Below are 12,513 nucleotides of genomic sequence, written 5' to 3'. Positions count from 1 at the left end.
GAGAAACTAAACAAAGTTGTTTTTGTTTTTTTTGGCATGAGTTTACAATACTGGACCACTCCAATTTCTATAAAAATTCGGTGTTCTGATGACGTATCTGTAGCTGATATTTGGCGGTCACTTGTTAGAATTGTACATTTAACTTGTAAAATAACCTTGTGATTTACTATGGTGATTGTCCATACACAACAATTCGGAACCATCTTTCTTTCGCAATTCGTTAATGGTCTTCCTTTACGCTGAACAATCTTGCTGACGTCACACGAGGAATGCCTACAAGGTTAGGTTCCATTAGCATAAACACAAAGAAAAATTAATATTTTAGCTAAGAGAACTATACCTTGTCTTGCCTGTTGATTTCTTCATGTTGGGAAAATGGCGTCTTTCGTGGAGCTATAGTTCTTATGGTAGGGTTAGATTACGTTAAGAAAACATCGTTTATTTAGTTGTTTTTTCCTCAATTTCCATACTTGACCTCTAATTATTACATGCAGATTCGTGATTAGGAGTTCACAATTAGTAAGTATGCGAAATTTCATAGAAATTGGAGAGTGGTCCGGTATTGTAAACTCCTTCCTTTTTTTGTATTGACTTTGCATTGTGGATTATTAATCATTTCAATGTGAGTTCTAGTGTAGTTACCCAGGGGTCCCGGGTTCGAATCCTGACAAGGGCATACTTTTGTGAGTGTCCCTTCATCATTATCATCACTAATCCTCATCGTTGCGATTAGCCAAAAAAGGCAGTAAAGTGATGCTAAATAACAAAAATCAAATCAAATCTAGCGTAATTACTAGAAGTGAATTATACACAATTACTTAACACAAACTTTAAAATATGAAAAGTGCCGTTTTGCATGTTAAAAAAATATTGTTCATAAAATACACTGATCAAAAGAATTAGGGGATAATGCGATATGATGGAATTCGCCACTAACATGCACAAATCGTTACTCTGTGGGTCAATGTACGTATCGTAGTGTTATGTAATCACAAAAGTCGGTTGAAAAGAATATGCACCAGGGGGTTACCAACGTTCCACATCACATGCCCTGAGCGTAGAGCGGAATGGGCAGAAGTACTGCCCTCTCTGTGTCATCCTGTTCACTTGGAACAAGCCAGTGCTGCTGTAGGGTGATTACGTGATGCCTCCGCAACGTGAATTACGCGAGTACACTGCTTGGAGAGCAATTGGACGACTGGAAGCTGGTCAAACACAGCAAGTTGTGGCAGCAGCGTGTGGAGTGTCGCAAAGTGTCATCTGTAGACTGTGGAGGCGTTTTCAGGATACCGGAATGGTACGAAGACGACGTGGGCAGGGTCGGTCAACATCAACAACCCCACAAGATGACCAGTATTTGGCAATACTAGCCCGTCGGAACTGCAGAATGAATGCTACCGAACTGCAAAGTGAGTTCACCGTGGCTACGGGAAGATGCGTATCGACGCAGACAATACGGAATCGCCTTCATCAGGTAGGTCTCTATGCCCGTCGACCGATGGTGTGTGTGACCCTCACTGCACGTCACTCGAGAGCCTGCAGAGAGTGGGCTAAAGAACATCGTGGGTGGAACCATAAACAATGGCAATCGGTTTTGTTCAGTGACGAGTCTCGGTTCAGCACGTATCCTGATAATCGACGACTGTTTATGTGGCGAGAAAGAGGAAACCTAACAATCCACAATTTGTGCAAGAACAACATGCGTTTGGTGGTGGTGGAGTTCTCGTGTGGGCCGGCATCAGTATCGGTGGTCGTACAGACCTCTACATTGTCCGGAATGGATCGCTGACAGTAGTGCGATACTGTGATGAGACCCATAGTTCTACCTTACGTTGCAGCAGTAGGGGACACATTCCTTTTTATGGATGATAATGCTCGACCTCATCGGGCACAGCTGGTGGACACCATGCTTGACGAGGAAGGTATCGAGCGGATGGACTGGCCAGCATGCTTGCCTGACCTGAATCCTATTCAGCAAGCCTGGGACGCACTAGAGCGACGTATTGCAAGTCTGCAAACACCTCCCCGGACTCCTCAGAAGCTTGAACAGGTCCTCATCGAGGAGTGGCACAGAATCCCCCAAGACCTGTTGGATAAGCTGATTCTCTCTATGCCACAGCGATGCGCAACAGTTGGAATGGTTGCTGGACACCACACACCATATTAGAGGTCCATTTCCATGCGGCGGCATTGCTCTCTCAGAGTCCGTCGTTGGTGAGTCCCATGTAACATGTTGCTGTTGACCACTAATTTTGCCTTCATCTTCCACAAGTGGCCTTCACCTTGCCTGTTTGGCATGTGTTAGCCTCCCATTGACTGGCATTCTTGGTTTTCATACCTACATATCGTCTGGCTGTCCATACAAAGTCTAAACTCACATTATCCCCTAATTCTTTTGAGCAGTGTAATATTCCAATGAAATATCTGTACAATATTCAAATTACCTTTCCTAACTTAAGGATGTGGCTCTTTAAAAAGGATTTATAGGGTCGCTTGTCATATGTATGAACACTTCCTGTGTTTGTAAAACTCGGGACTAATTAATTCCATTGTTGACTTGAAAAGTAAACTGTCATAGATTTTGCATAAACGTGGAGTCAACCAAGCTTTCATTTCTTGATGTGTCATACCTTGCTACTTTTGATTGCAGGAAGTTCTGTGTCACTGGCCATGGGTATGATATTTGGAGGCATACTTGGATTTGGTGCGTACCAGCACTCTATGGATCCTGCTAATTATCATGTGATGCTGATTGGAAGCACTGTACTGGGTGGAGTCATGGGATACAGATTCTACAACACAGGGAAGTTTATGCCAGCTGGTTTGCTTGCTGCATTAAGGTAAATAAATGGTTGGGGCCCTTTACCCACCCTACCCCTCGAGAATTAAGTGGACATTTGTATTAATCAACAGATTGTGATGTTTTACATAATATAAAATTAGTTCCAGCACGTGGAAAACACAAAGAAGGGAGATATTCGATCACAAAGTATGACCCGCGTAAGCAAAAAAAACTGCCATTTTGGAGTGCTTTCGCTGCTTTTTATTATTAAAACCCTTTGTATGCACACTCAAATAGCGAAAGAACAAGTCGAAAATAACGTTTGGTACCAAACCTAGCAGTCCTAACCTAACTATGTGTTGTGGAATGTCATTTTGGGTGCTAGATTCACTTGTGCAAAGCCTTCAGGCTGTTCTTCTTCATGGTAAAGTAACACGCTAAGGTAACAGACAAATTTTATTTCACAATAACACATTTCCGCAAGCTAAAATCAACTGAAAACGTTCATAAACAACAAAATCTTCCACTTTCTCAAGGGGGTACAGAGGATCAAGGGTACCAAATGGTTTATGTGGCTATAAATTGTTCATGAATTTCCTGGTGATAAAAAAATTGAAACACTGAAAAATCATTTAAAGTAGCAATCTTTATCACTTTGTAAGTAACGGGTTCTGGATTCATATTCCAATGCAAGCTGTTTATTACCGATCAGCCTATCAAACTTTTTTTTTTGTTGTAAAGTACGACCACAAGGAAATGAACCTTTGGTGAAAAGTGTCTGTGTACCTTTCTTTTCTTCCGTTCTGCTTGGGTCATAAGGAAGCATGCTCCACTCTGCCCCTCCCCTCCTTGCGGGAGTACGGTGCACAGGAGTCGCAGGTCTGCGGAGGTTTTTTTTTGTTGCTTGTGGTTCCACTGTAGTTCGTGTTTTCGGACTTTCCTTAACTAGCTAATGTTTATAACCTCATGAGGAGCTTCAATTAATGGTATTTTGTTACTGAACATCACTTTTCCACATGTTAGGTTAAGTGTACCATGGGCATGAATGCAGGCTGTTAATGCAAAGGTGAATATTAGAAACGATGAAAATCAAGTAACAGTCATAGCCTTGAGGAGATGTGTGTACACAGTTCTCACCCACACGCAAGCAAGATGAGTGAATATCCAACACAATTGTTTTTGCAAGTTTATGTAGCAAGTACTTGATTATCATTTTGACCTTTTTCATGTTACATGTGATTCCCATGTTGAATCTTTATAATGTGTGTCATGTGAGTAGAACTTCCCGAGTTCTTCTTTATATTGATACCTTGTCTGATTTTCTATCATAAATAGTGATGTCTTAATAACTGTAAAGTCAAAAATTTCGAAAACATCTATAAAGGTTAAGACAAAGCTTTTAGTCATTTGCACTATTTTTTTAAACTCATTTTTTAACTGGGTCATTGCCCCCCCCTCCCCATGCACTCTTAATTGCACTAGAATACAGTGTCACCATCATTTCCCATCATCAGGCCAACATTTAAGCTTCAAAAATACAAAGTTACCATCATTTTCCTTCATCAGGCCAACATTTAAGCTTCAAAAATACAAAGTTAACAGTTGTAACATACGCTTAGTTAGAAAAATATCATGTACTTTGCATCTCAAGAATAATATATTGTAGATTGGTGCTTATTACTCACTATTAAATTAAATAAACATCGTTAAATTGTATAAAGTTAAATTTAACACTACTTACGTGAATGAGTATGAAGCTTTTTTTTGGAACAACGTTTCAGGGTACTACTGCCCCCTTCATCAGGGTAACGATAGTAATGAAATTAGAAATAAATTAGCAAAGTTAAGAACGAACAAAAGGAGAACTGGAGAATCAGGAAATAACTAAAAGAAGGTGAAAATCAGGGATAATGTTTTGAATTTAACAACTCATGAACCCCCTAGAGACTTAATTATGAAAAAGGGGCACGCTATAAAGGGTGAAAATTTCAAAAAGGAAGAATTTATCATTGCAACGGAAAGGATCGTTGGGAAATTGGATGAAAAAGAGGACAAAATAGAAGCCAGGCTAAAGTGCGTAGTATAATTAAGCAACATATGCAAAGTGAAATTGGGAAGGGAATGGGAACTAAGGATAGGAGTATGATGCAAAAAGAGGAAAGGGACAAAAATCTTAGAGAAAGTTTACGTAGGGTAAAAAAATGGGTAAAGGACAAAAGGGCAGGGCTTGAAAAATCCCGGTCCCCATGGCGACTAAAAATTTAAACCTGGCAACCGTGATCTTTGCTGTAATATTGCCGTTTATTAAGTTTGCATGTAAGAAATTTTGAAGATTTCAAGTTCAAATTGCAGTACAGTGTAAGTTAGCAAATGTGTTTTTTTTATCAACGTTGTGAACATTCCATAGAATTAGCAACAATTTTAATATTTGTCCCCCAAGTCCGCATTTCCCGGTTTTCTCACATGATTTAGCGATGTTTTGAATACAGTGGTTCTCAGCTTCTTATAGATTGATTTGCTGTATTTTACTTCATTTTTTTTTTGCCACTTTTGGCTAATTTGCGAAGATGGAGATGAGTGATGATATGATGAATAGACATCATAAATGTCCATGCCCAGGCTGGGATTCAAACCCAGGACCGCCGGCATCGTGTACTAACCACTCTTCCACGTGGGCCGGCTCAGCTTTGTAGTATGCACAATTGCTAGTCGGTGGTTTCCTAGCACGTGATTTTCAGAGCTGGCGCCTAGCTCTGAAGAAGATTTTTCGAGCACTGCAAGAGGGTATACCTGATCAGATCAGATAAAGAAAACAAAATGGTAATAATGGGAAGGGAAGAATATCATAGTAAATTGGAAGAGAGCTTCAAAAGCAACAATTATGAGGAAGTTAAGGGGAACCCGATCAACAAAATTAGGAATGAAATAAGAAAAATGGATTGAAACTAGGAAATTAGGAAGCGGGGGGAAAAAGAGTCTTATTAAAGATGTAAAAGAGGGTAGCATTCCAACAGCTTTTGGTATACCGACATATGAACACCCAGGCTACGGGTTAGCCAAAGTATTGGTAAAAAAGGATTAAGAAAATAAATGAAATCACCCGGTTTAGTGCCAAAAACTCTGTGGAGGTTAAAAGAATCAATTGAAAGGTTAGAAATTGAGAATGAAGATGAAATTAGTAGTTTCGACGTGGTCAATTTGTGCTCAAGTGTACCCAGAGAGAAACCAGGTGATTGTCTACAGACATGGTTATTGGAAAATGGGGTTGACATTTTGACAGCTTGGGAATATGTTGGTGGTTCGCCCTTGTAACGGGATATAATTATTTTTATGTCAACGATAAAAATTATAGACAGAAAGAAGGGTTAGCAATGGGGAACCCGATATCAGGTACTGAAGCCAGCATTTTATGCATTATGTAGAAAAAACTGCTTTGGAGCAAACAGGGGGTAACATTAAATTTTATGGGAGGTACGTTGATGATATATTAATAATTGGAAAGAAAAGAGAGCTCGATATTGTTTTTGAAGAATTAGGAAAGCAGGACGAAAGGAATGAATTCACCAGGGAAAACCTCGTTGACGGTAACATCAATTTCTTGGATCTTAGTATTACAAAAACAGACCAGGGAATAAAGACAGGTGTATACCGTAAACCGTTAGCCGGGGACTTGTATATAAATAAAAAATCAGGACATCCCAGGAAAATAAAGACAAATGTTTTTCTCAGTTTTTTCATTAGGGCAGGAAGATTATGCAGTGAAGGGGAAGAAAGGGAAGTAGAATGGATAATGGAGGTGGGGAAAAAAATGGGTACAGGAACCAAGAAATTAATAGAATAGCCAGGAAAGTGCAGAAGATCATGAAAAGGGAGATTATTAATGGGAAAACAAGGAGAGAAGGGGAAGAGAAAAAGGAAACAGAAAGTTAGTTTTGTCAGAATTCCATATTATAAAGGGGTATCTGAAAAAATAGAAAAGACCGTGAAGGAATACGGTGTTAGATGTGGGATGAAGGCCCCCCCAGTATATAGAAGAACATTTCACAGAATATAGAAAGGGAAGGAAAACCCAGATGGACAAAAAGATGTACACAGGATAGAATATGAATGTGGCAGGGAGTATATCAGGCAGACGGGAAGAAGCATGCACGTGAGATGCGGAGAGCATGATGATGACATCAAAGAGGAAGTCCCCAAAACGGGGCTATCTGAACATATTATTAAAAGTGGGCATAAAATCGTAAAGAGAGAGGTCATCAGGAAAGAGGAAAATAAAGTAGGTAGAAATGTTTATGAAGCCGTGAATATTTGTATAGGGAGGAGTACTAAACTTAACAGGGATGATGGCAACTTGGAAGAAGGGTGGGTTAGACTTTTCAAAAAATGGGATAAGGCAATGAAAACTGAACCTAAGATCGGCTTTCATGTTACTCCGGAAGTCATCCAAGCGGCCGGTGAGGAACGCGAATTTATGTTAGAATGGTGACGTAATAGGAGGGGAAGCAGCTGTCACCTCATATCAGATTGGTGTTGTTCACCAGTGCTGGCCTTGCAACTGACTTGGTTTTTTTTATCAATTTCAAGTGTTCCCGTTTTTAAGTGGTTTTAATCGAAATAGGTGGTTTGTCTTTAAGGGATATTTAATATGTGGAGTTTTTTTTAATTAGGAATGTGTCAGGGAAAGTGTTAAGTGTTTTCAACCCTACCCTCAACCTAATCCTCTTTTAACACTTTTTAACGTGACACTATGTTCAGTGCGTAGGAAAATATTTACAAACCTGATGAAGGGGGCATTAGGACCCTGAAACGTTGTTCCAAAAAAGCTTCATATTCACTCACGTTAGTGGTGTTAAATTTAACTTTATCAGGGTTGCTACACGACTGGAAAACCTGGAAAACAGGGAAAAGTCAGGGAATTTGGTTGGTCAGGGAATAGTCAGGGAATTTTGCATATTTTCTGGAATTTACGCGCATTTTGGAGTTGCAGGAGAACCAGTTACAAAATGAACGAACGGTTCATTTCCACTCCGAATTCAGTTTTTGTGATACCAGTTCTCCCAAAAGATTCAGTTCAGAAACTTGTTCCTCTCGTCATTATCACTTTGAGTCTGGTACGTACAAAATTATGGTTCCTTTGCATTTCGATTCTATATTTATTCACTCTCGGATCTAGGTTCTTGGATCCGTTCATTTTGCAAATCGTTCTTGTGAACCTGTTCAAGACCGGAATTTGGAGAGGCCTGAGATTTTTCCTTAGAGAACAAGCTATTCAAGGTGAAACCTATGCACCAGCCATCCTCAGAATTTCTTGCGGAGAAAATGTTGCTTTCGCTTTGTGTGTGGTGATTACATTTCCTTTCTGCAAGAACACACCCGTTCGGAACCCGTTCTCTTTTGATACGTGAAGCGGAGCAGGTTGGTGTTCGGACAGTTCATTGGTTTTGGATCTACAATAACTTTATACTCCTTGAACCAAAGACAGTGTAATACTTTCTGCCTTGAAGAGCAGAATTTCACGTAAACTGGTTGTGGTTGACGTCACTCTGGACGGGTGCGGATGCCTAGTAAAAACAAAGGGACTCACTACTTCGTTCTCCCCGTGAACCCGTTCTGTGAATTTGAGTACTTCATTTGCGACTCGTTCAGAAGCAACCTGATCAACTAGTTCATTTACTCGTTGTCTTAGTTTTTCCATTACAGAGATGTGTTACACCCCAGAAATTAGTGATTTTATGCAGTATCGTGACATCATTATTCGAATATGCACGTGTTTTGTACATGTAGAATGAATTTATTTTTTAAAAACTGGTGCGAAATAGAGGAATTAAACGTACGCTGGTCACACATCGTTGTTAGGTTAGGAATGTTGGTTTGATGCCGATAGTAATTTTAGGTATTTTTTGCGTGTAGAATGAAATTATGCTGAAAAGTGGTGAAAATGGGCCCAAGTTCCTTTTGTTTTATTACGATTTCATCATACTACAAATGCAAATTTTACATGGTTCGATTTCGATTTAGTATATCTGTTAACACATACTGCAGAGTTTTAGCGATTATTTAAGATTTTGTCAATATATGCTTTTGTGGTTAGGTTAGGAAGGTCAGGTTTGGTTGTCTTAGAATTAAAATAAAGACCCTGAATGAACTCTACTAAGGTTCCGATTTATTTCTACGTTCATTCCCACTAGTTTATAATACTTACTGTCGCTTGTCAACCGGATAATACCTTGTCCGTGGAAAGTGTGTATGATTGCGTAGGGCGTTTTGAAGTTTTCTTTTCAACATAAATAACTTATTTCGAATCCGAACAGTGCTCATTATTTTAAGGAAAGTTCAAATTTTGTGTCACAATGATTGCCAAAATTCTATGATAATTAGTCTTCCTGCTAGGAAAATTTGAAAAAATCATAAAACATTCGGAACTGTTACCTTTTAATAGACAGATTTCTATGTTTTCCCGTAATATAAAATTGGTTCCAGCATGTGGAAAACTCAAGTAATGGAGATCTTTGATTCCAAAGTATGGCCCACGTATATATATTTTTTTGGTGTTTGGTGGGTCACCAGCCCCATTCACATTCTGAATTTCCGAAATATGTACTATTTTCAATAAATTAAATAATATAATCATTAAACTTATTGCATATTTTCTAAAGGTACATGACCTAATTTTCTGTTGTTTCTTATTTGTATTGATATAATTGAGATTGTGTTGTATACAGGTTACATTGTACAACTTTGATATATGCCACATTTTTTTATTGATATTTTTACACCACTTTAATTGTAATGACTTAGTGAAAATGCAGAAGTACAATAGTTTTTTTATTTTTTCATTGAATAGCATTGTATTAATCACTTGGTAAATTTTCACTAATAATTGTGTATATTCATATTCATAATAATTAACGTGCCTGCATATTTTATTGAAAAACATGAGGTTCAGAAGCAAAAATCATGACGACAAACATGTCTGGAAAAATTTCATTTCTGGTCTGGAAAACCTGGAAAAGTCAGGGAATTTCATAATCAAAAAATCGTAGCTACCCTGCTTTATACAATTTAACGTTGTTTATTTCATCTCAGAGTAAGTTTACAAAGAATATGCATGCAACTAATTCTTGGTTGCTTAAAAAATCTGGCTAATTGTGTTGATATTGGAATAAAGTAACAATTTATTTGCAAGTATAATTTCCTTTGGTATTTTTAACAATGCTATATATATTTTTTTTTTCAGTTTGATGATGATCCTAAGATTTGCTACTAAATCACTTCGCTAGGAGGAACAAATAAATTATTGAGAGACCATATAAGGTGGACAAAGGGTGTTCATATAATTTCAGTTATTATGTAGATGTTACTATTTGTATATGATTGTATATGATGGGTAAATATATCAATTAATTTTATACTTATGTTGAATTTAATATTTTTACAATAAATTTTGTTTTTATAATTTTTGTATTTTATTTTCCATTGTTCATCTTTTCTAAAGATTTAATGAATGTGGCAACACTGGAGAATATTTGCACATCACAACCTATCATGAAAGTTGAAACAAAAGACTATTTGTGATTGTGCAAACCTTGATTGATGATTTTAATTTGAGAACAATGTAAATATTAATGTTCCAATATGAACTGTATTTGGTTTTTAGTCACATCAAATAAACTTTTTTTTTTATTATTTACCAATAATAATGTTAGCAGGGGAAAAATACATCCATGCCAATTTAGAATATTCTCGTATAACAATGAATAATGTGTTATTTAAAAAAAAATCCTAAGAGCACGAAAATTATGTTCAAATATTGAAAATATCATGAAAGAGGAAAATAACTTTTCAAGATTGCAAAGTAAATGGTTTTAACACTAATAGAATGAACCAAATCAAAAAAACAAGTTACAAGAAAAGAAAAGAGAATAGCAGACAAAGATGAGAAATCTGTTGCAAAAAAAATTGTTTGTATTCCATTTCACAAAGGAATTGTCACATAAAATTGCAAAAAATTTTATAAGATATAACTTCAAAACTGTTTTTAGATCTATTTTCCTGTAGTTTACAGTTATTACAAGCATAAGGAAACAGTTTTTCGTTGTGACGTTTCAGGAGAACACACGCTCCCTTCATCAGACATTTATTTTCATTTTGACTAAAGATACAGTTATAACAATGGTTAGCAATTTTTTAAACAAAAATAATCCGTTATATAATGGATGTTGTCAATGTTACATTGTTATAATATAGCAACTTAACTGTGAAAAGAAGCAGTCTGTTTTATTTTTATTTCAGATAAAAAAAATTGATCACATTATTTTTTTATTTAAAATTATCAATCCCAAATATCATCAGGTAATTCAAAGTCGTCATTGTTTTCACAAAGTTTCTTGATGTTTTCTGTTACATTAAATTTTAAAGATGGTGGCTTACTCCATTTGTGAAAAAGAAAACTCCATACTGGATCTATGTTACCATTTTCATTATTTAATTTATTCCAATGAACGAAGCTTCCCAGACATTCAACTCTGTGTTTTCTGTCAATCTTTTTAAAACCCTTCTCTTTTTAATTGCAGAAGAACACTGGAATAAATTAAATAATGAAAATGGTAACATAGATCCAGTATGGAGTTTTCTTTTTCACAAATGGAGTAAGCCACCATCTTTAAAATTTAATGTAACAGAAAACATCAAGAAGAGACTTGGTGAAAACAATGACGACTTTGAATTACCTGATGACATTTGGGATTCATAATTTTTTTAAAAAAAATAATGTGATCAATTTTTTTTTATCTGAAATAAAAATAAAACAGGCTGCTTCTTTTCACAGTTAGGTTGCTATATGAAAATGAAAATAAATGTCTGATGAAGGGAGCATGTGTTCTCCTGAAACGTCACAACGAAAAACTGTTTTCTTATGCTTGTAATATCCGTAAACTACAGGAAAATAATTCTACACTGCAAGCAATGTGTACATACAAGAAAAACTGTTTTTAGATCAATATTAAGTTTGGAATGTACAGGAATATATAAGATGTTCAAAAGATTATGTAGGACAAACATCACAAAAAATGGCAAAAAGATTGCACCAACACGATTTGGACATTATAAGAACAGGTTTGTCAGCTCGCATCATTGAGGAGAAGCATATGATTACAAAGATAAGGGTTTTAAAAAGAGTGACTGGAGCCATAGATCTAAATGTCTGGGAAGCTTTGTTCATTGCAGAAGAACACTTAAACAATAAGAATAGCAACATAGAACCACTGTGGAATATTCTTTTTAACAAGTAAAAACAATCTTTAAAATTTAATGTAACGGAAGACATAAAGAATCTGTAAAATAGAGGATGACTTTGAATTGATTGAAGATATTTGGGATCTATAATTTTAAAATGTGATAGTAATCTTCATCTAAAATAATAATAAAAACAGACTGCTTTTTTAACAGTTATGTTACAATGTAACATTGACAAAATCCATTGTATAACTGATTCTATTTTGTTAAAAAAAAATTAACAAAACAGTTATAACTGTATCTTTATTCTAACTAGGAATAAATGTCTGATGAAGGGAGCATGTGTTTTTCTAAAACGTCACAACAAAACTGTGTTTTTATGCTTGTAATAACTGTAGACCACAAGAGAAATTATTTTATACATATTTTTAAGTTTGACGTAATATAGGGACACCCAAACTTTTTTGCATGCAGTGCCATTTAATTACTTGAATTGG

The 12,513-nt window shown here is 36.4% G+C and overlaps 2 protein-coding genes across 2 annotated transcripts in view; one reads left to right on the top strand and one right to left on the bottom strand.

The window, feature by feature from the left end:
* Window positions 1-10,238, top strand: part of LOC145979992 (transmembrane protein 14C) — a 10,862-nt gene extending 624 nt beyond the window's left edge. The window contains exons 2-3 of the mRNA XM_083112937.1: window positions 2,651-2,840; window positions 10,020-10,238. Coding sequence (XP_082969063.1) covers window positions 2,651-2,840; window positions 10,020-10,062 — 233 coding nt within the window. The 3' untranslated portion in view covers window positions 10,063-10,238. The remainder of the gene's footprint in view (window positions 1-2,650; window positions 2,841-10,019) is intronic.
* NiPp1 (nuclear inhibitor of protein phosphatase 1) overlaps window positions 1-12,513 on the bottom strand; it is a 419,486-nt gene that overhangs the window by 350,917 nt on the left and 56,056 nt on the right. The gene's annotated exons all lie outside the window — the stretch shown is intronic.

The sequence above is a fragment of the Lepisma saccharinum genome, chromosome 27 (genome assembly GCF_977018435.1).
Source record: "Lepisma saccharinum chromosome 27, izLepSacc3.1, whole genome shotgun sequence".
Lineage (NCBI taxonomy): Eukaryota > Metazoa > Arthropoda > Insecta > Zygentoma > Lepismatidae > Lepisma > Lepisma saccharinum.
This window is presented reverse-complemented; position numbering and strand designations above follow the sequence as displayed.